Source organism: Hirundo rustica, chromosome 2, assembly GCF_015227805.2.
Source record: "Hirundo rustica isolate bHirRus1 chromosome 2, bHirRus1.pri.v3, whole genome shotgun sequence".
Lineage (NCBI taxonomy): Eukaryota > Metazoa > Chordata > Aves > Passeriformes > Hirundinidae > Hirundo > Hirundo rustica.
Genome location: NC_053451.1, coordinates 41,400,626 through 41,421,712, shown reverse-complemented (window position 1 = coordinate 41,421,712; position 21,087 = coordinate 41,400,626). Strand labels below are relative to the sequence as shown.

Sequence of the window (21,087 nt, the reverse complement as noted above, 5' to 3'; positions counted from 1 at the left end):
AAACTACATGCTAAGTTTGAAACATTTACATTTTTAGTAACAAAAATAAAAGGAAGATAAGTACATGTAATAAAGTTGGACAAAAGAAACATTTGAAAGAATTACAGCAAGCCAACCTATAGGTAAAGAATCCAGGTCTGGCCTGAAGACTATGTTATCCACACCCAGACTCTAAGTGTGGGCAACTGTGGACTGAAGACGACTTACTTTAAATGAGAGCCAGACAAACTGACTCCACCACTGCAGGACCTGATGCCATTACCCTGGCAGTGTTCTTCCAGTGACTGACACAAAATCCTTACAAACTACCTCTGAACACCTCTCCTTGTAGGTACCCACCATGCAAGTCTAGGGATACAAAGCTGAAAAGGGTAATGAGTCAACCAGTAAGGGGAATAGAAGCTCCCGAACTATCAGCTTACAAAACAAAATCCAAGTCTTCAGAGGTGGCTGGGAGATCCAATTATTTAAGTGCACAATCCCTATAAAGTTCCAAACACAGAAAAGTAGCTTTTACATTTAATCCCTAGTACAGACTGTATAGCTACCCTCTGTCTCATCTTTAAGGTCATGAGGACCAGGATTTCTGCCATTTGAAAAATCAATTCAGAAGAAGTATCAGATGCTGTTGGGGTTTTGAGGGGCTGCTGTTTGTTTTTAAGTAACAGCAGAGAACTTCACTTCCCTGTTCAAAAATTAAAGAAAGACAAATGGAATTAAGTTTTATTGTACTTTTGCAGGCAAACAACTCCAAACTTTTGTCAGGAAAAGACAGTATTCTAATCACTGCAGTCTTCAGAGAAAAGTCAACAATGCCAACAGAGCAAACAGGCCCAAGTCTGAGAAGTAGAAATATTTTAATTCAGTCTTCATAAAAACTATTAGTAACATACATTACACAAGTATCAAGACATGAAAAAACTTTTAGAAGTCCTGCTGTTCCTGCAACAGTTAGCCTCTTTTCTCCTTAAGTCGAGAAGAAAGCCAAAACAGAAATAGCTGAAGTTAAATAACATTAACTATTAATAACAGCAATCTATTTCCTCACATCCACATGGAGGAAACTCACGAGAAGAGTTATGCCAAGCTCCATTTTAGGAACTTAACCAAAACCCTCTTTAAATAAAAGTGACACTAGTGAACTACTTTCCCTACTCAGAAAAGAATGCCACAAAAACCTCACCCTAATACTGAGTTAGCTTTATGAACAGAGAATCTTTGGCACCAAAGGCCTTCTATATATAATCATACATCATAATGAGGATACACTTTACTATCACAAAACTTTGTTAGGTAGTTAATTAATCCTCTTCTGTACCACAGTTTTCCATTCTTAAGATACTGCTGTCTTAAGCTTCAGCAGGTGGAGGATGGCAGTAACAAAGACATTTTGCAAACTTCCCTCTTTACGAAAGAAATGTCCGGACTGTACCCTTTATTGTCCCCCTGCAAATAGGGCATTTCCTAAGGGATGGTGCACATTCTTTGCACACCACTAAGTGACCACATGGAATAAAAACAATAGAAACTTCTCTGTCCATGCAAACTTTACATGTTCTTTCCTCTTGCAATCTTCTTAATTGCTCTTCCATAGGTAAACCTGGAAAAAAGAGTTAACTTTTTGTCAGTCCGAATATGTGAATATATCAAAATGTATTTACTTAGAGTGTAGCCATGCCCCTTTTCACCTTTTATTTCTCTACCTGTATTGACTAAATATAAATGGCAGTCAATATTTTCAGAGCTCAGAAAGAGGCATGCAAGGAACTAGTCTGTACTTTTCCAATTCTGTGAAATGGGAAAGCCGGGGGGTTGGAGGCCAACCAGTGTTTACATTTTAGCAAATGCTGTACTTTTCTTGGATGGATATCAGAAACACAAACACAGCCTGACTGGTGGAAGTGAGCTATATCCAGGCTTGTATACTTTTCTGCAGTCTATTAACAGATTAAACTGCAGGACCAGAGCAAACTCAATCTCATGTCTGACAGGTTTTTATCTACACAGCTGTTGGTCAAGCTAGGTCTCAGGACATCTATAACCCACTCTGGAAAAGCAGAGATGATACCTGTTCTGAAATCCTAATCAACTATTCATTCTCCAGTCTTTACCAAATGCCTGAATGCTTGTAGCAGGATCAAGTCCAGCATGTGCTGCTTGAATTGTTGAGCTCCAGAAAGCTCTACATCCTGTGATGTGCAAAAGCATGAGCAAGGCACAGATACAGCTTAGAGCTGATAAGATTTGCAAGTACGCACATGCACTTAACTTTTGGTTAACTTTTTCAGTCCATATTACTAAAGCAGAATCAGAGAGGGTAAAGCATCAAACCTATTTCTTAACCAAAGTAATTTTTACGTTAGCTGTTTGTTCTACAACAGTCTTTAAGATAAGAAGGTAGAATTTAAGGTACCTGAAACATCTTCCGTGGGAACATACTTGATGGTCTTCTCCACTAGAATAAAAGAAAAAAAAAAACTTTATCATTTAACTAATCTATGTTCAAACGGCATCTGTTTGTTTCTTCTTCTTCTTTAGAATGCTGTGAGAGCACTGGTTAGACTTCTATAAAAGGATATCCTTTAAAAACAAAAGGAAACCAGACATACCGAATAAATCTTTGTAGAGCACAGGGTCACAATCTCGTAGACAGTTCCTGAAGATGCTGGCTGCTTCATTTCCTTTGACTAAAATCATATCTATCAGTTCCCTTGCCTGCAATGGTATCTGAGTCTTCTGCTTAATAACATCATGCTCAAGTTCTGTTATTACTTTAGCTGATAGTAAACTCCCAAGGATTGGGAGTACACATGTTAAACGCTGGAATAAAGCCATTCGATTCTTCTGGATCAAGTACAAATCATCTGGAATGTAAGGGGGAATTAGATAAAAGAATTAGGAATACACTACTCCAAGCTGCACTTCCGTTTAACAATAATTTATACATTCTTTAAACTCTACTTGCAATGTTTGGTTATTACACATCATTAATGAAACCCTCAGCAAGTTTTAGTGGTATTCACGCAATGAACAGACTTAAGGAAACCACATAAAAGCAGCTTCTGAGCCAAAGCCCATTCACCAGGGAAACTCTGTGCTCCCATCTCTAGGTTAAATGATCAGAGAGCATCTTGTGTTAACTCCATATTAGTGAGACAGACACTCTGGACGACTGCAAAGAAAAAACTAACAGCAATGCCAACTCATCGACATGCCAGAGGTTAAGTTTTGTCAATGCTAGGCTGTAGATAAAAGAAAGCTCTTCTAGGAAGTGTCCAACACAACTGCGCACAAGAAAACCAGAAGTACAGCACAGCCAGACTCTGGAGACTATTTTAATATTCTACCACAAACAAGAACCAAAAAATTTCCAGGATTTAATTAGGATTAAATGCTGAATACATATATATTTTTTTGACAGAAACGCAACTAGGAAAGAAGCATCCTTAATTCCATTTATAAAGTAGTTTCATTATGCTTCACAGACTCAAAATCAGAAGGATTTCTTCAGGCTCCAAAACTTACATGGCACTGAAGCAACAAGAAATGTTAGACACATCAAATAAACAAATTGCTGACATACATGGGCTGAGTCAGACAGAAAAGCAGCTCTTAGGCCATCTTACAGAATCGGAATTTGTAGAAGTTTATGCCCCACCCCCCCGCCCTGGAAGTGGATATGGTGGCTTACTGATTCAAGCAGCTTAAAGAGCAGGTAAATTTGGATAAAAATTATCGTTTCATTAACAGCAATACAAAGGCACCCAAATGAAAATGGCTTTGGAAAGAAGAGATGATGCCGAACCCTTAGCCTCTGCTATGAGCCATTCTCCTAAAAGGGAATGAAACAATTCTCAGACTGCTGGTTCCATACAGATATCCCAACAATGCTTTTAGAGAAGCTGATCCTAACAGCAATTAAACTAAATCACTTAGGGCATAAAAACAAATATAAAAACTATACATATTACTAACTGCTTCAGATTTCACTTTTATTTACGCCTGATACCTACTTGATGCCACTTCTTCCAACTGCTTTTCTTTCTCTTCTTCCAGCTTCTCATCTTCAGCCGTGAGCAGATCAGACACAAGATCATTAACAGTCTTGTAGTTTTCCCCAGTGGCCAAGATTTTACTTTGCACTGTTTGCTTTATTAACCTTCTACTGAATCCCATCTCCAAGGCAGCTTTAACCACGGGCGTGTTCATCATGATTGCATCTTCTGAACGGCTCTCTCCAGGTTCAAAACGAATAACTAATCAAAAAGGGAAATCCTCATGTATAACATAAAGAATAAAACACCCATACAACCCCAGAAGTTGGACACAACAACATTACCTACACACATGAACACTAAGCAGTAAAAAGCTTCAACTGTTTAAAGAGAATTTTTGTAAAGTAGTTGTAAAAATGGAAGCCGGTCACTCAGTCGTGGATTGAACACAAGACAAAAATCAGTGCATATCAGACCTTTGTTCAAACCTAGGTTAATCCAGAGAAACCACTGAGAATTCCATTGTGTCCAAGCAGCTTTTTTTATACTTGGTTATTTCTAACTTCAGACTTGAAAAATGGCCTGGGGACATGCCAGAGGTGGGGGAGGAAAGTCAGAGTTTAGCGTACTAACAATAGCTCTATTCCAGCTCTTGATCAGTAATTTGCATTTAATTTAGTAAACACCAGACATGTGGGATTCTGACTCATTGTCCTCAGTCACCAGGGACTAGGACAGCATAAACTCCCAGAGGGTTAGTGGGTTTTTCCACCATAACTAGAATCCAGCCTAGAAAGAACTTCACTTGTACCAACTTGTCCCACCTTCTTCCTTACCTGCTGCTGCTCAGCTCAGAGCATTTACCTAGTTAGGTGCCTAGAGATGGAACTGCATAACTGCCTAGTCATGACACTCTCTAGCAACTGTCACACCAAGCTCAACGCTCACTTTGCTTAACCCCACCCTGAAACAAAAAAAAAAAAAAACAAACCCAGCAACCAAGTCTGCACACCCAAAAATTTCAATATGAGCTGCTAGCATGAAAATAGAAAACAAGATCTCTCAGAGGTGTTTCCTCGGAGTTTGTCAACACAACATCAAAATGATTAAACTTTTAGAAAACAGATCTAAGAACTGGCTATCCAAAGCTAACTTGCTTAGCAATCATTAAGTTTGCAAAATGCTGAGGAAGTTTAAAAACATGCTTTAATATACATACTTGGAGGATCAAGGTTTTCATCTACAGGCGGGTCAGAGGTTGACATGAGCTGTAGAACACAAGAGAACTATGTCAGTATTGAAGTACTGCTCTTCCCTCTATGTACCTTTCTAACATATTGTTTGCCATCAATCCTACTAAGCTTTCTCCCCATTAAATATTTCACCTGCAGTTACACAAGTCTGCAAATTTGTGCAAGTGTATAATCAACACAAAGCTGGTGCTGACCACTTCCATAAAGAGGAGTCTGGTTACTCTTGCCATAAGAATTACGAATAGCAATAATTCATGTTGTCCATGACTGATTTCTGAAATAATAATTACTGATCTGCACTATTCAATGTATAATTGGGATTTCCCTCGGCTAACATAAAGGAGCCCACTGCCTCATAGGACTCTACATAAGTGATCTGTAGATGTTAAACTCTACTAGTCTAAGATTAACCATGGTTCAGCACTAGTTTCTTTTATGTACTCGTGAAGAGCATTTATGTTAGAAACACAGAAAAAACACACACAGAAATGATTCAGAAGAAAGGACTAACTCAGCACTTTTCAACAAGGGAAAACCAAAGTTACAGGACAGTAAAAGTTTACCTGTTCAAGGAGATGGGGGAATCTGGCCTGAATTTGACTTACAAACTCTCTTCCTTTTACACGAAGCAGATACTCACACCTGAAAGATTGACAAAAGTGTATCAAATCATACTTTCTACTTGCCAAAGGAAAAAAAAATAGAAAAACAAACAAGTCTAAACCCAGTGTAAGTTAAATACATTTCTCTTCCTTCAGAAGAGAAAGAATACTCTTCATTGGAAGCTTGGTGCAGCCTAGTGTCTGGTGACACTTAGATAAAGCTTCTCCATGACATCCAGCTGTCAGTAGGCTTATGTATATAAATGCAGCAGCTTTACAATCTGCTACCACTTGTAATTAAAACGGCATGTCATGAGAAATTATACTGTGTCAGAATCACCACAAAGTGCAGTGACAAACTACTATCTTGCATCTCGCCATTCTTATCTCACACTCAAATCATTCAAAAGAAAGAATTTAACAAAATGTAACACCATTATCAAAGCCAGATCTGGTTCACTAACACAGGTTTATCTCTTATGTACATTTACTGACAGGCTTAATACAGTAAGAAACAACAGTGACATTTAACCCTATATACACCATATAGTCCAGCAGTAGCTGAAAAATTGCCTGTGAAAGCCTAGCTGGAGATCTGTAACGAGAAGAATTATTGTTATTAGCTTTCCTGAAATCAAGTGCAGCTATTTCTGTAATGGAGGTGGTGATTTCCATGGGTATAGATAGCAATTAGGTTTGAAATTGCCCTTTAATTATAGGTGACGTTAAAAAATTATTTCTGTCCTTTTTCCAGTACAGACATACTAAAGAGCCACAGAAACCTTCTTCACAAGCCCTTCCACATGTAGGAAACTAAACCACACAAGCAGAAAAACTAATTCAAGAGCATTCAGCATGCGCATAAAACCAGAAGCAATGAGTTAAACATTCCTTCTACTTCATTTCTCAGCAGCCCTTGCTCCCCCTGATCAGCTTACTGACTGTTTCTCTTACAGAGAAAAGCATGCTCATTAACAATGCAGTCTCACTTGCTGTTAGTGATCTGCACACAGCTTGTCATAATGAAGGGGAAAACATTATAGGCCATGGTTAATGAAGAAATATCTTAATTACACCCACTTATACACTTCAGACCATTTAGACATACATGCAATACATCCAAATGAAAGAGTGAATCTGTACATCAAATAAAATTAAACAAAACTATTTGCAGTTTCTATCATCCATCAAATACATCTATCTAGATGTATTTGCAGTACATCAAATAAAATTAAACAAAACTATTAGTACAGTACATATCTGCCAAAATTAGAACATTTAGGAATATGAACAAACTATGATAAAGATTTTGCAAGTTACCTTGGAAACCACTTTGCATGCTCAATCCATGGATCATCTCCAGATTCCCAGCACCTTAACCCACCATCACAGCAAAAACACTTCACATCATCATTGCGACCTTAAAAAAAAAACCCAAGACAAACTATCTAGCAAACATTGACACACTTACTTGAAAGTAAATGCTGACACAGCAGCACAAATAAATCTGGAGAAGACTGGGTTTCTTACCTACGTAGTAAAAGCCAGCATCTGCAAGCTGTTCAGGCTGAACTGGAATTCTGGTTGGCCAATTTATGAATGTTTTAACACGTGCTTCATGCGTTTGCATGCTCACATTTGAAACATTGAAATTCTGCTGGTCTCGGATAAGGTTTTCCACAAAAGGACAGTTGGGATAGTGTCTCCGATGCTCTGACACAGCATTATCTTTTGGCTCCCAATTACACAGCTGACCACCACAGGTAAAACAAGCAACTTTGTCTGCTGTCCCTAAGTAATAAAGTCCAGCCTTTGCCAGATCAGTGGGCGAGAGAAACGTCAGTGGCCAGGAGTGAAAGGTGCGTAGCCTAGCATCTTCTGTCCTCATAGAAGGATTGTGAAGCTTAGGGCCCAAGAATGAAAGGTCTTCAACTGCCCTAGTAGTTACTGGGTCTTGAGGAAAACTGGAAAATGAGCCACTGAAATATCCAACCTGTTCTAAACTTGGAGAAAGTGCTAAAGACTGTAGAGACGGTGAGAGACTGTTTGCAACTGAGGGTGAAAAGGCAGAACGAGACGAGAGTCCGAGGTCGTTAACTGAAAGCATTCTTTGAACAAAACTGCAGCTAGGATACAGCTGCTTGTGTTTTTCCATAGCATTATCTCCTGGCTGCCAGCTATCCAATGTTAAGCCGCAACTGAAGCACTTAACTTTATCTTGCACACCCGTGTAATAAAACCCAGCCCGGGCAAGGCTCCGCTCTGACACCGGCGCGTTCATGGGGAAAGTAGAGAAGGTTGACATTCTGTAGAGTTCACAGGACAGGTCATACTTCAGCTCATCACACAGAGCACTCTGCCTCATGATGCTCGCTAAGAAAGGGCTATCTTCCACTATGTTCATAATGGACTGTTTGGGGAAAAATGGGACAAGTCTTCCTCTGGGAGGTAGTTGTGTGCATTAAAGGCAATTTGGAACAACCTCTGCCTGTACAAAAGCAATAAATACTTTAAAAGTGTAACTTCAAATGTGCGTATGAATGTAGAACTGACCTGACAATTTAACAGCCTTTATACATTTGGGAAGTTCTTTAGTAACTGCTTTCACTGCAAAAGCTTCTCCATCCCATTTGAACAATTGAAGAAAGCATGTTAAAAAGTAATTTCCACTGAATCATATAAGCACCACATGCTTGTTCTGTGTATCTGGGAGAGCAGTTAAAATTTGTCAGGCTCGTGGAGGTGGGATCAAAAGAGGAAAAACTTCAAATGGGTTTATCAAAATCCTTTGTCAATAAAGAAACTAAATTGGGAGGCAACTAAAACAACATTGGTTCTTATCCAGAACATATGTTAAGTGATTTAAGGACAAGATTTCACCCTAGAAAGCTGATAAATATGTAGCTTATACACACAAAAGGATTTTAGTTTATAAAAAAACACTAAGAGGCTGAAAAGATAGGTTTATCAAGTTCAAAGGGCACACAAAAAATAGAGACCCTGAACTGACAGTTACTAAACTGATCTTGTATATTTGCTACTACTGGACTCCAAAAAAACCACTCTCAAGTTGTGCATGTTGTTGTAACAAGTTGTTAAGACTAAAGCAGTTAGTTTATACTCAACTTCACATGTATAGAATATTCAGCTATTAGAGAAACAAATCCTATACACTGTCTCAGACAAGGATGAACTCTATTCACAAATCTGGGATAGCCCCAGGCTTGTCTACAAGTCAGCACCAAATTAACAGAGCACTACAGTTTTAACCTGGAGCCTTAGTTACAAGCACAGAATTATCAAATTTAACATAAATTAATTGCCTTGTGTTGAGACATTCTGATGCTTTATACTGTTGAATTAAGTTTTTTCTGTATGCCATGTTTAATAGCACACAGAAGCAACCAGAACTCTCAGATTAAAAAAAAAAAAAAAAAAAAATTTGGTGCCTTAGTTTCTTTATTTCTGCACAGAACTACCTCCCAGAGGTAAGACTGATGTCCCTTCTAAGGTGCCTACGCCTCCATATCAGTACTGACTGTCCTCAAGAAGAAATTGTAAGTATCTGTAGTTTCAATCACTCAAATTATTTTGACAGAACAAAACCTGTAAGGAAGAAAAAGTGTTTTAAAATACACAAGATGAGGTGCACGCAATGTCTATGCAAACAGCAATCAAACAAATTAAAACAGCATAAGCTTTTTCCAATTACAGAATGTTAAGGGTTGGAAGAGACCTTAAAGATCCTCCAGGCCCAACCTCCTGGCCATGGGCAGGGACACCTTCCAGCAGACCAGGCTGCTCAGAGCCATATCCAACCTGGCCACGAACACTGCCACGACTGGGGCGTCCACAACCTCCCTGGGCAACCTGCTCCACCCTCGCAGTAAAGAACTCCTTCTTAATATCTAACATCAACTTCCTCTCTTCCAGCTTGTAGCCATTACTGCTCATCCTGTCACTACATTTCCTGTGGAAGAGTCCCTCTCTGGCTTCCCGGCAGACCCCCTTCAGATACTGGCAGGTTGCTACGAGGTCTCCATGCAGCTTTCCCTTCTCCAGGCTGAACTCTGAACTGAGCTCCAAGCTCCTCTGCTTGCCTAACGTCAGCTACAAAGTTTCAGGGAGTCAACTTCACATACTGTGATATGGAGTGGATTTCACACATTTCAATTCCCGGTCACGCAGGGAAAACATTTCCCTGTTATGCATATGCAAAACTGTTTAACCCACAAGCAGAAATTTTTGGCAGATTGAATAATCAGGCTACTTAAACACAAGCTGTATAACTAAAAGTACCTCCTGTACTAAAGAAGTTTCATCCATTTAAATTGGTTTAAGCTTGCAGATATTCAAACAATGAGGACACAGTTTTATAACGACTTTATAACGACTTAAAGCGTACTGGATTTTCTTATTTAGGTAAATCCAATTATATTTGAAGCAAAGACACCGGCAAAACTGAACTTCCCCAAAAATTTAGGTAAGGGCAAACACAAAGTTCAAGGGGTTTTTAATATATGTAGCTGTGAATAAATACAAAATTATATATTTAGCAGCCTGGAGGATCAGTTTTCAAAAAGTTTCTCCACGAAGGACTCAGTCACGATGACACAGCGCTGCAGAAACAGCCCCCTGCGCTAAGACACCAGATCCTGAGCACCAGACCCGGCATGGCGGGGCCTGAGCGCGGCCCCAGCCCCGGCAGCGACAGCCGCACGTCCCACGTCCGCCCGCGGTTCCCCCGGGCCTGGCTCTCCGCTCCCCCTCCTCCCGCGGGCCCCAGCCCCGCTCCCCGAGCGGGTTCCAGCGGGGCAGCCGCCCTGCCCTCCAGCCCGGGGCCCCACAGCTCCTGCAGCGCCGGCCGGCGCCGCCAGACCGGGCACGGGAACGGAGCACTAGGCGCCCCCCGCCCACTGACGGCCGCGCCCTCCCGGCACGGCCCCCGCCCGGCCCTACCCGCAGCACGCCCCGTACTCACGGCCTCCGAGCAGGCCCCCACCGCGGCCCCCAGCAAGACCCAGCCTATATACGGGGCCCGGCAGGGCGCGGGGCAACAGGAGCCCCGCCTGGGAAACTCCTGCCGGGCTCGCCCGGCGCCGGGCGTAGCGCCGCCCCTCCCCGGGGCCGCGAGCGCCCTCCTGCGGGGGCCTGGGGCGGGCGGACGCTCCGCCCCGTCCGGGACGGCGCTGTGGGGGAGGCCGGGCCTGCCGTCAGCGGGGACCTTGGGTACTTTCCTCACCCCTCTTCCTCGGGCGGGGGAAACCCGAGTGTGATTCCCGGACGGGGATTTCCAGCTCGCGGTCGCGCGGTTGGCGAGCAGCCGGGAAGGGAAGCGGCCGGAGGGGCGCGGCCGGGCCCGGGCCCTCGGACCCCGCTGTGCCCCGTGCTGGGGCAGGCGGGCCCGTCGGTGCCGGCACCGCGCTCCCGCGGGCACGGGCCGCACAGGCTGCGCCGCTGGACCCCGCGGTTTCACCCTCGCTCCCTGACACCGGCGTGAAACGCAGCCGCATTTCCTAGTACAGGCAGCTCTGCTGCCTGCAAGAGAGGAAACAGCATGACCGGTGAAAGACTTTGGTCACTTGAATGCGCTGGGGAAGAACAAGAGGAAGACAAAATAATACCATAAATTTCCATTGGCGGTGTTTGAGGCGGTATCTCTGCTTATCGAAATCTGGAAAACTTCCGCACCACCTGCCAGAACCAAAAGCTCAAAATGTCCCAGCATGGTCATGGTGTGATTTGTTCATTTGCTATGAACAAACAGCAGATAAGCGATTTTAAAAAGCGCCGTTTTGTGATGACAGTAGGGTGTTTGCACAACTGGGAACTGAACAGTAAAAACAAGGAAGTGTAACAGCGTTGTGACACTAGTGGGTAATTTTCCGCATCAGAGTTCCAGTAAGATGAGTTTGCAGGAGACTCATTCATATATGTTCTAAAACTCTTTCAAAATTCTTGCCATATGTGATGACATTTATCAGTACTGTTAAATTTGAACTGCGATGGTGGCATCTAGTGCAGCATGGCTTCTACCGTAACAGTACCTAACATCACATAATGGTAGACAGAGAAACATTTGCTTTGCAGCAGTTGCAGGGGAGGGAAAAAAAGAAAAAAAATTTAAAACTTCCTTTTAAAGTTTAAAATGGTTGTCAGATCCGTGGTACATTGTTTTAAGGAAGCTGCTGAAACAAGGAAGAGAAGGTTCAAAAATAACCTTATGTGAAGATTGCTGAGGTGTGGTTTTATTTGACATAAGGGTCTGTTCAATGTCACACAAGGAACTGTGCTCTATATTTGTGTGTGGCTTTAATTGCAAGTGCTTAAAGATTTACTTTGACTGGTTATCCCCGGTTTTGCAGGACTCCCCAGATGAAGTTATACTGATCTATTATAACAGATTCTTGACGCTTTACTGTACATTCTCTCAAAACTAGTTCCTCCTTAACTAGTTCCTCCGAAACAGTACTCCTCCCTCCCTCCCTTATGCCACTCCAGATCCAGGCACTCTCTGCCCTTGCCCCCTGTACCTTGGCCTCCTGCTAATCTGGCAATATAAACTGCTATTTCCGCCCCTCCCAGGCCTCAAAGCGAGCAGTTTCAGGTTCTCCCTTTGTGCTTGGCAGCAATGGAGGAAGGGAGTGGGGAGAAAATAAAAAGCAGGCTAAAATGCTTGTGTTCGGAGTAAAAGAGGTGTAGCTTCCCGAGCTGTCAGGCACTTTCTGCTTGCTTTGCCTCATTCAGTGTAGTAGCAGCCCTCATTCCCACTAATTTCTTCCCTTTTCAGAGAAAGAGGTAAGAGGGAACTTTCCACACTTAGCTGCAATGATGGATTGTCCTTTACCCAAAGGACATGAAGTAAGAATGTAACTAAAGGGTTCTTCGTAGGACTGAAATTCCTGAGGAACAGCGCATTATCGTTAGCATTCTGTGTCTGGCTTCAGCCAGGGGCTAGGGTAACTCTTGAGAGGCAGAGTAAGAGGACAGCAGTGGTGCTTAAGCTCTGCCCAAGCTAAATGCGTGCTTTGGTTCTCAGGCTGTGGCGTATGGCTGGGACTGATCCTTGTTCCAGCCCTTTCACCAACTGCAGCAACCTTCCAAGATTAGAGTCTTGACCTAAAACCCAGTGAGTGGATGGGTGAAACAAGGCCCTCTGCTTTGCAGACACTTAGCTCTAGAGAGGGGGGAAGAAGGCAGCGTTCAGATAAAGCTGTCCACAACGAAAGGAAACCGCAGAGGTCAAAGAGCTAATAAAAGTGCTGCTGCCACATTACCAGGGTTTATGAAAATAAACCTCATGGTAGTGTTGACTGAAATAGCAAAGGTGAGAGAGCTAATTTCTGGAGGTGGGAGGCAGTGGCCTGGCAGCATGAGTGCATTATCACACCACGTAGCACAGCCAACCTTTGAAGTACCTGTTGCAAGTCCAGAAGTCTTCTCTGAAAGTCCTGCTGAATGTCAGTGTCCCCAAGCTGTCTTCCTTCTCTGATGCATTCTCCAGTTTACCATCTTCCACAAGATTAAAGCATCGGGCTTTAATGGTGCCTCTGTAACGCACCTCTAAGCATCTGTGGAGAGGAGAGATGGAGAAAACACATATTATTTGCCTTTCCATTGCTACTGACTCCTGTATCCACTCTCCCACAAATCTAAAAAAAAAAAACCCCTGTATTAAAAAATAAAACCAGATTAAAAAACTGTATTAAAAAATAAAACCAGTTATCACTGGGTAGTGCCCACATTTTTCAGCTTTCCAAAGGTCTCAAATGCTGCCATTGAACATGACCTGCTTATTCTGAACTCTAGTGTTGGCTTCACTGCAAGCATCAACCCCCATTCCAGCAGTAAGGAGTAGGTTTTGTCTTATAAACTGACCTAACATGGTGATTAGGGTTCCACAAAAAAAAACTTTAGAAGGAATTCCTCAACTCCTTCAGGACATAAGGGGAAGATAATGATGAGAGAAATAAGAAAAAAAAAAAAAATATATATATATATATAGATAAAGGAAAACTTCGGAAAAGCCAACTTGAGGCAAAAAAAAAATACCAGCTGTAGATAAAACTGCATTATCTTTTTAATTTACAAATGAAGGCAAATCCCAAGAGCAGAGTAGTTCTGACGTCCTGTAAACATGAGATCAGATAAACGATGTTATGATAATCTATGTGGGTGCAACTGCCCACTTTGTTTTGACTAAACACAGCAGCAACTTTTAATTTATCTATTTTTTTTTTTTTTTTTAAACTTTCGTCATGGGTTTGTTCGCCTTTGCCCAGGGGGAAGGGAATTGAAGTTTCTCTTCAAAACCTCTCTTCACAGGGAGAGGCCCGATGACCTTAAGATCCACAGATTGGGAATAGCCCGAAGATGCACAGCAGATAAGAGAACATTAAGGAACATTACCCTCTGATGCAGCTGGAGATATCTGGTCTGGGAGGAGATAGATAAGAGAACGAAGAATGAGGACCAGATTAGCATCAAAGGCAAAAGGATCAATAACCAAGAGGAGATCGAATGCTAAGAGTTGTGTAATTTAACACAAATGAATTTTTTTTGGGGGGGGGAGGGGGGGAGGGCGGCGGTTATACATAAATATGTGAAAAGTCTGGTAAAGAAACAGCTGAACGATTTTCACTGCACAACCTGGGCTTGTGTCGGTGAAATAATTTCTGTTGCACACCCTGGCCAGAATAAAGTAATGCCTTGATTCTCTAACACTGAAAAGATGTTGTTATAGAGTTTTTGTTTTTCCCATAGTTTCGGTGACAAGGGCACCTACATCTACACCAGCAATAATTATTACTTCTGTTTTTTTATATGAAACTTTTTAAATTGCATTTGGGCATCTAGCAAAAAGAAATTAAAATGTCACTAGGAACAAATAAAATATCTAGATATTAAGGGCATCCATGACTCATTGTGATAACCCTAAATGTTCAAGGGAAAAAAATAATCTTGCTCCTCCCTTCTGAAGGTCAGTACATTCACAGTCTGCAAAGTTTCCATTCCCTTTGCACACAGACAAGTTTTCTTTTTCACATCCTCCTACGCAAAAGATCACGAGCACAAAAGAGTTTAGGTTTACCTAAATCAGTTGTGGGCTTTCTCAATTTAGTGCTCAGATAAATTCTCCCATAAGTCATAAGTAGTCTCAAGAACATATCAAAGCCACACTGAATAAGTTGAGGCTTTTAAATCAGTCAGAAACTCTCATTAATATTTACTTGGAAGATAAAAAAATAATTGGATTGAGTTGCAAGAAAATCTTGGTAGAAGCTGAGTTCAATTTTCTTTTTAGATTGGAGAATCTGCTCACTTTTCTAAGCTTTGTTGTCTGGTTCTAGGAAGATCATTTTGTTCTCCTGGTGGTATAGGAAACTTACATTCAGCAGGAGATAGGAACGTGAAGAATGTCAGAGCAGAGATGACTTGACTAAAATAAACCACAATTAGGTAGAAAGAAGGCCATTTATATGTCAGAGAAATAAAAAGGCTTCTGTTCAACTGCTTCAAATTGTATCAATTCAGAACCCCACATTCCTGTTTTTTTCCAAAGGAGTTGTTTTTCTAAACAGCAGGTTATCTGTTTTGATTCCAAGTTATTTCCTACTGTCAGAGTAAGAAAATTTCTCTAGATCTGATTTCCCTCCTTTATTCCCTATTACCTGTCTGCAGATTTTAAAACCTTCACAAGGTGTTTAAATTGCTTTAGTTGAACCAGCTGTTGCAATTCATGTTCTTGGGGAATTTTTTTAATGTCAATACTCCTTCAATTGAAATAGAATGAAATGTGCCACTGTTTAATGTCCTGAGGATTATGCTGGAGGTTTTCTACCATGACTGCTGCTAGGTTCAGGAAGATACAAGTGATTTCTAAATCATGCTAAATGTCATTTCATCACACTTTACCTAGAAAATGGGTGATTGCCTCAACAAAGAGTTCTGTTTAAAAGGCCAAATACCTCAGTAAGTAAATCATCCATTCAGAGGCTACAGATACAAGATGAAGTTTCCCGAAGTATCTACATCACCGTTTCAAATGGCACATAAGCCACATGGGAACACACTAACTTCCACAAGTCCACATACAAAGAAGAGCTTGAGCCTTCTGTTGCAACATGCAAAATAAGGCCCTAATTCTGTAAGCAAAACCAGAAATCTGATCTCTGTGCCTGCCTGAGTTCCCAATGCAGCTCATGGGGGACTGATTTGTGATTTACAGGAAAACCAAAAAACCCCAAGCCCCTGTGCACAAACTGAATAAGCCATAAATCAGCTCTCCGTGAACAACGATGGCACAAGCAGTTGTAGCAGACACAGGGTTAAATGACAGGAACGGGGGCTACTTAGGTTAATCCTGGTGCCACATGGTACTAAAACTGCAGCCTGAGAGAAGCTGAGCTTTCCATTTCTGTATTCTGCTGCACAGTGCTGTGCTTAAGAATGTAAGAGAAATAAGAGGAATCGTAATTGTACTGAAAATGCTTTCACTTTCACATCTTAGGACACACAGGAATAAATAAATTAAAAGTAATGAAGCATGCACTACTGAAAAAAAAGTTTATTTTAGACATTGAATTGTAATATTTTCATGAGAATATATTAGAGGAAAAACAGTGCAAACAGAAAAAGAGTGATGCAAAATAGAAAAGGAGTGATGTGTCTTTGGTAAGGAGTTAAGCTAGTAGCAACAAATTGATTATTAAATTACATACCAGTACCCACTGGATACATGTAACAGGGAGGGCATTTGGGTAAGGAACAAGTACCAACTGAGTGAATACAAATGGTTATTTATGACAAGGTTAGAAGACTGGGTTTTTAGAAGTTGGGACATGCTGTCAAATTTTGACAGATTCGCTGTTAAATTATTCAAAGAATTGAAAATTTATTGGGGTGGGGTGGAATGGAGAGACAGATACATTCTTATACAAAAAAAAAAAAAAAAAAAAAAAAAAAAAAAAAAAAAAAAAAAAAAAAAAAAGCATAAATGACATGCCAAAATCAGGTTAAAATGACATGAGATGTCATGCTGAACACTCACTTGGTTTTCTTTTTAGTGGACTAGCTAGAAAAATTGCTCTGTTCCTGGTGTACTTATTCAGAAGGACTACCTCAGACTCAGAAAACAAAGAATATACTGACAGGACTTAATTTAGCATAAACCAGTGGCTGCACTGACCTAAAATCCATCTATCCCAGTACCAGGCAGTACCAGACATCCCTGGTATCAGCTAACCTCTTTATGTAATGAAAACCGTCTCAGCCTCTAGTGCAATAATCTGGGCCTATTATCTGAAGTTCAATGTTACTAATTGTGATAATCCAAAAGGTCACTCCAGTCCTTATAAACAAAGATTTCTGGGGGAAAAAGAAGTTTGCATGCAAATTGAAGCATTCTTGGGTCAGGAATTCAGAGTGGCAGTGAGCACAGCTGGCTTGGGAAACAGGAGTTAGATGCTGTGTTCATTACCCCACAGTGCTGCTGAGACAGAGGGTACAGTAGCCTTGGAGAAGCAAAGGGTCCTTTGTTTCTCTGCTGACTTATTTCAGCAGAGAATATTTCCACTGAAAAGGCACTGTCCTAAAGATCACTGAGATCAAAGAATGTGAAAAGGCCCGAGGTAAGATTCTCCCATCCTTTCATTGTGCAAGATTCAAGAAACAAAGCACCCTAAAATGCAAGACAATAGGAACGTGTTTTAAACAAAAAGAAAAACCTGATCAAATGTGCTTGAACAACATCTGGAAAATTAAGCCCCAGCCTCTGAGGATTTAAGTCTCTACTTTAAAAAACAATAATGGCATAAATTGACCATGAGGTGGATTTTATCCTGCTCTGAGAATATAGTACATATTTAAAACAGACTAGACCGCCAGTTCTGAGACACAAGGTGCTGTGCTCCCTTCAGGCTCTGGACTAGTGGAGATTAAATTACCATCTAAGGGCTGGCAGAGAAGAAGTCTCAATATCAAATGTGTTGAAGCCTTAGGCACACAGCATGATTTCTAGCACCACCTGCACATTGAGAAGTACAAATGCAAGGATCTGAATAAAGTACCAGTGTCTTGAGGCTTGATGCTGGCCTCTTGCCACTTCCTTATGACTTCCTTAGTTTGATTTTAAAGAAAACTATCTTTTATCCTGCCTCAAAGCTCTTCCTAATACAGTTTTGAAATGTGTATCTATCTAGGAACATGGTTTGTGTCTGAACTTTGTCAAACACATATTGTAGGTCTCCAGAACACCGTCTCTTTCACTTGGCCACAGAGTTATAAGCACAAAATAAGTTACTGTGAGAACATTCCCAAAATTAAGCAGGTTATCTTCCTTTGAAAGTACATACAAGAGTTTGGCATTGGCCCAGGACCGTAGGAGTTTCTGGGTTTTGTGATTCTGTTTTTCTTACTTGGAAACAATAGTGGTATTCATGCCTAGGCAGTTCATGAGGTTACAGCTTCTGAGGCTGCGTTTCTCAATACGCAGCAATCGCTATAAAAGATGCAGCATACTTCGCTGTTACCACAGTGATATCCCTTCTGCTGGCTCCTGTGGAGTAATTAAAAAATGTATGTGTTTTAAAGTGAAACATTGCTTGTACGTACGAATCCTACTCAATCCTGCACCCAGACATGGGCCAAGACTCGGTAGATTGGGATACATGTACTTTGCGATTGTGAGCGCTCTTCTTTTGTTTCTGTCCTTTCAAATCTCTTTCCCCCTCCAGTCAGCTCCTCTCTACTCAATGCTAATCTCCTGCACACAGAAAATCAGTGCATTTATACAATATCCTGTTTGTCAAACGTTGTTTTGTCCCTTTAGTTATTGCACACAAGTACTCTTCTGCTGACAAGTTGTCAGCTGCATTGTTTGCAGGTTGTCAGGCCTCCCACATTACAGTGTACTTGCCCAGCCTCAGAGAGAAAGACTATGGCTTTTTCATAGACAAAAATAAGTTTAAAAAAAAAATAAAAATCATTGTGAACCAATTTCTTCTGTTCAATAAATAATTGAATATAATACAAGTCTCCGCAGAGCGATGTGTGTTTGTGTTCCATAACATAACACTATGGCAGGCACTGCAGTGAGCTAGAGAAGGCAGGCATGCCACAGCAACTCCCAAAACAAAAAGAGCTGCTGACCAACAAAACTCTTGGGAAACACCAAAAAAGGGTGCAGAATCTGAATGTCAGGAAAGAGAGGGGCGAAGGTTACAGTGATGCAACTGCCAAAAGAGAATCATCTAGTAAAATGTGTAAGGGCTATGGAATAGATATTTATATCAGAGCTGGTCAGTCTTTATAGTCGAATGAAAAGATGAACATGCCTTTAGGATGTGTTTTTATATTATATCCTAGAACAGACATATAACATGATTACATGCATCACCCCAAAGTGCATTTTCCTTTCTGTTGATTGCTAAAGAGTTGAGAGTGTTAAAGCACTAGGGAGGTTGTTCCAAAGTCTTCCATTTTTTTTTACATAATTAGAAGGCAAACATAACTAAAATCAGAGGACAAGGGAAAATGATAAAATGGTTGTTCCCGACAGACATTTTTTTTAGTACATGGTTTATGTAGTGAAGGCCAGTACCCAACAGCTGTTCTCATGAACCAAACCTATGGTCTGCTGCCATTTCTAGGAACCACAGAAAATACAAGAAGTTCTATAGCAGGAAATGATGAGTTAAAACAGCAGATCTTCAGATACATTTTTCTTTTTGTTTCTGTCCATTTTTCACTTTTGTTTCTCAGGGAGAGAATTTGACTAAAAACTGCAGAAAAACAAAACTAAAATTCTTCCTGTCGGGCAGGAGATCAGAACAAGAGTTTGGGGGTTTTTTTTTGGTTTGTTTTTTAAAGCACTGTTTTGGAGTGGGGTTTTTTTAGAAGCTAATCAGGAAAACGTCATTGTTTTACTGGTGCAATTACATATAATGACCTATGGCAATAACATATTCCTATAAGGACACTGTCTGTAGGTGTCCTTTGGCAGGCCTCGGCTCATAAAACACCAGCCCAGGAGGCCTAGGCTGGGTAGCCGCGTGCACTGGTCCCAAAGAACCTTTTCTGAGCAGCAAGCACCTTCTCTTGGGTTGGGCTAATCCTCCCTTCAGTAATGGCACTGTCCCCGCTGCTCCCACTGCCACATCTGAACATGAAAATCCAGGTACTCACCAGCCGTGGCAGCTGCATTTCACATTAGCAGCAGTTCGGCCGTCTCATCCTCGTTCTGTGTGTACAGCAGATAAAATGCAGGAGGCGACTGCTGTTGGGGCAGCCAGAGGGAAGAGAAGGCATGGGGATGAACAGCCCATCAGGAGGGTGGTCCTGCAGAAGAGCTCAGCAGTGCATTTCACACATCAGAATTTTGGAAAGCTGAACAGTCCGCGGGCGGGTTCAGGCACATAGAAACTTTTGACATACTTACAAAGTGTGGCATGGGGCCAAATTTCACAAACAAGTAGTCAAGATAATGAAAATTATCTGGCTGCTCCCACCAAGGGCTGTGTTTTCCAGAGTATGATCTATCACGCAGCGTGACAGTGGTATTTTATTGCCAAAGAGGCTTCAGTGGAATCCTCAGTGAGGTTTCAGATTGGTTTCTGGGAAATGAACTTTCCAGAGGGCAGGATATTTGACAGCATTACCCTCAAAATTTGTGGGAATTGTCTTCGAGTCTGAAGGAGTGTGAAAGTTCATGGATTGAATATGGATCTCCCCAGTCCATGGAGCCAAGGACTCAGAGGGGCGATGCACGTCCTTTCTGCGGAGCTGGAGTGTTTCTATGGTGAACATCTGCTATTCCAGCAGAAGTGTACTCAGCAGGCAAAGCCCATCCCTGAGGTTCCTTGGGGTAGCTATTAGTCATCCTAAGGGCTGCAGACCACACACCTCATGGAAGGCTGTTGTAAAGAGAGGGAAGCAACAAAGCCAATCTCACCTCTCCCTTGAAATTCCCCATCACCTCCTGCTGCCAGCCACTGCGGAGCCCACAGGTCCGTGCCTCCCCTATCTGTGCCCCAAAAGGGAGCTGCAAGCAGCCCTGAAAGGGAACTTACAGGACCCTGCTGACTTGCAGCGCAGGAGAAGCCAGGATTCAGGTAAATCTGTGTTTCCTGAGCAGCCTGTGAACTGGAAGAGATCCAGCCTGGGCAGAGCACAGACACTGCCTGACTCAGTGTTACCCACATGCATCAGTGTGGTATCGAGTTCAAAGGACAGCCAGGG

At 41.7% G+C, this 21,087-nt stretch overlaps 1 protein-coding gene across 2 annotated transcripts; it reads right to left on the bottom strand.

Annotated features, from left to right (window-relative positions):
• Window positions 1-840: 840 nt before the first annotated feature.
• On the bottom strand, window positions 841-20,254 carry LOC120748498 (inhibitor of apoptosis protein-like). 2 transcript variants are annotated; one of them, XM_040054885.2, is made up of 10 exons: window positions 20,035-20,254; window positions 13,269-13,421; window positions 7,381-9,456; window positions 7,171-7,270; window positions 5,812-5,890; window positions 5,215-5,263; window positions 4,014-4,256; window positions 2,610-2,864; window positions 2,414-2,455; window positions 841-1,600 (listed from the first exon to the last, which is right to left on the bottom strand). In XM_040054885.2, the coding sequence occupies exons 3-10, from the start codon at window positions 8,252-8,254 to the stop codon at window positions 1,407-1,409; spliced, it is 1,836 nt and encodes a 611-aa protein (XP_039910819.1). In that variant the 5' UTR covers window positions 8,255-9,456; window positions 13,269-13,421; window positions 20,035-20,254; the 3' UTR covers window positions 841-1,406. The 2 variants fall into 2 exon arrangements, with proteins under 2 accessions (XP_039910819.1, XP_039910818.1); XM_040054884.2 differs by lacking the exons at window positions 13,269-13,421; window positions 20,035-20,254 and adding an exon at window positions 10,832-10,973.
• Between the last annotated feature and the right edge of the window lie 833 nt (window positions 20,255-21,087).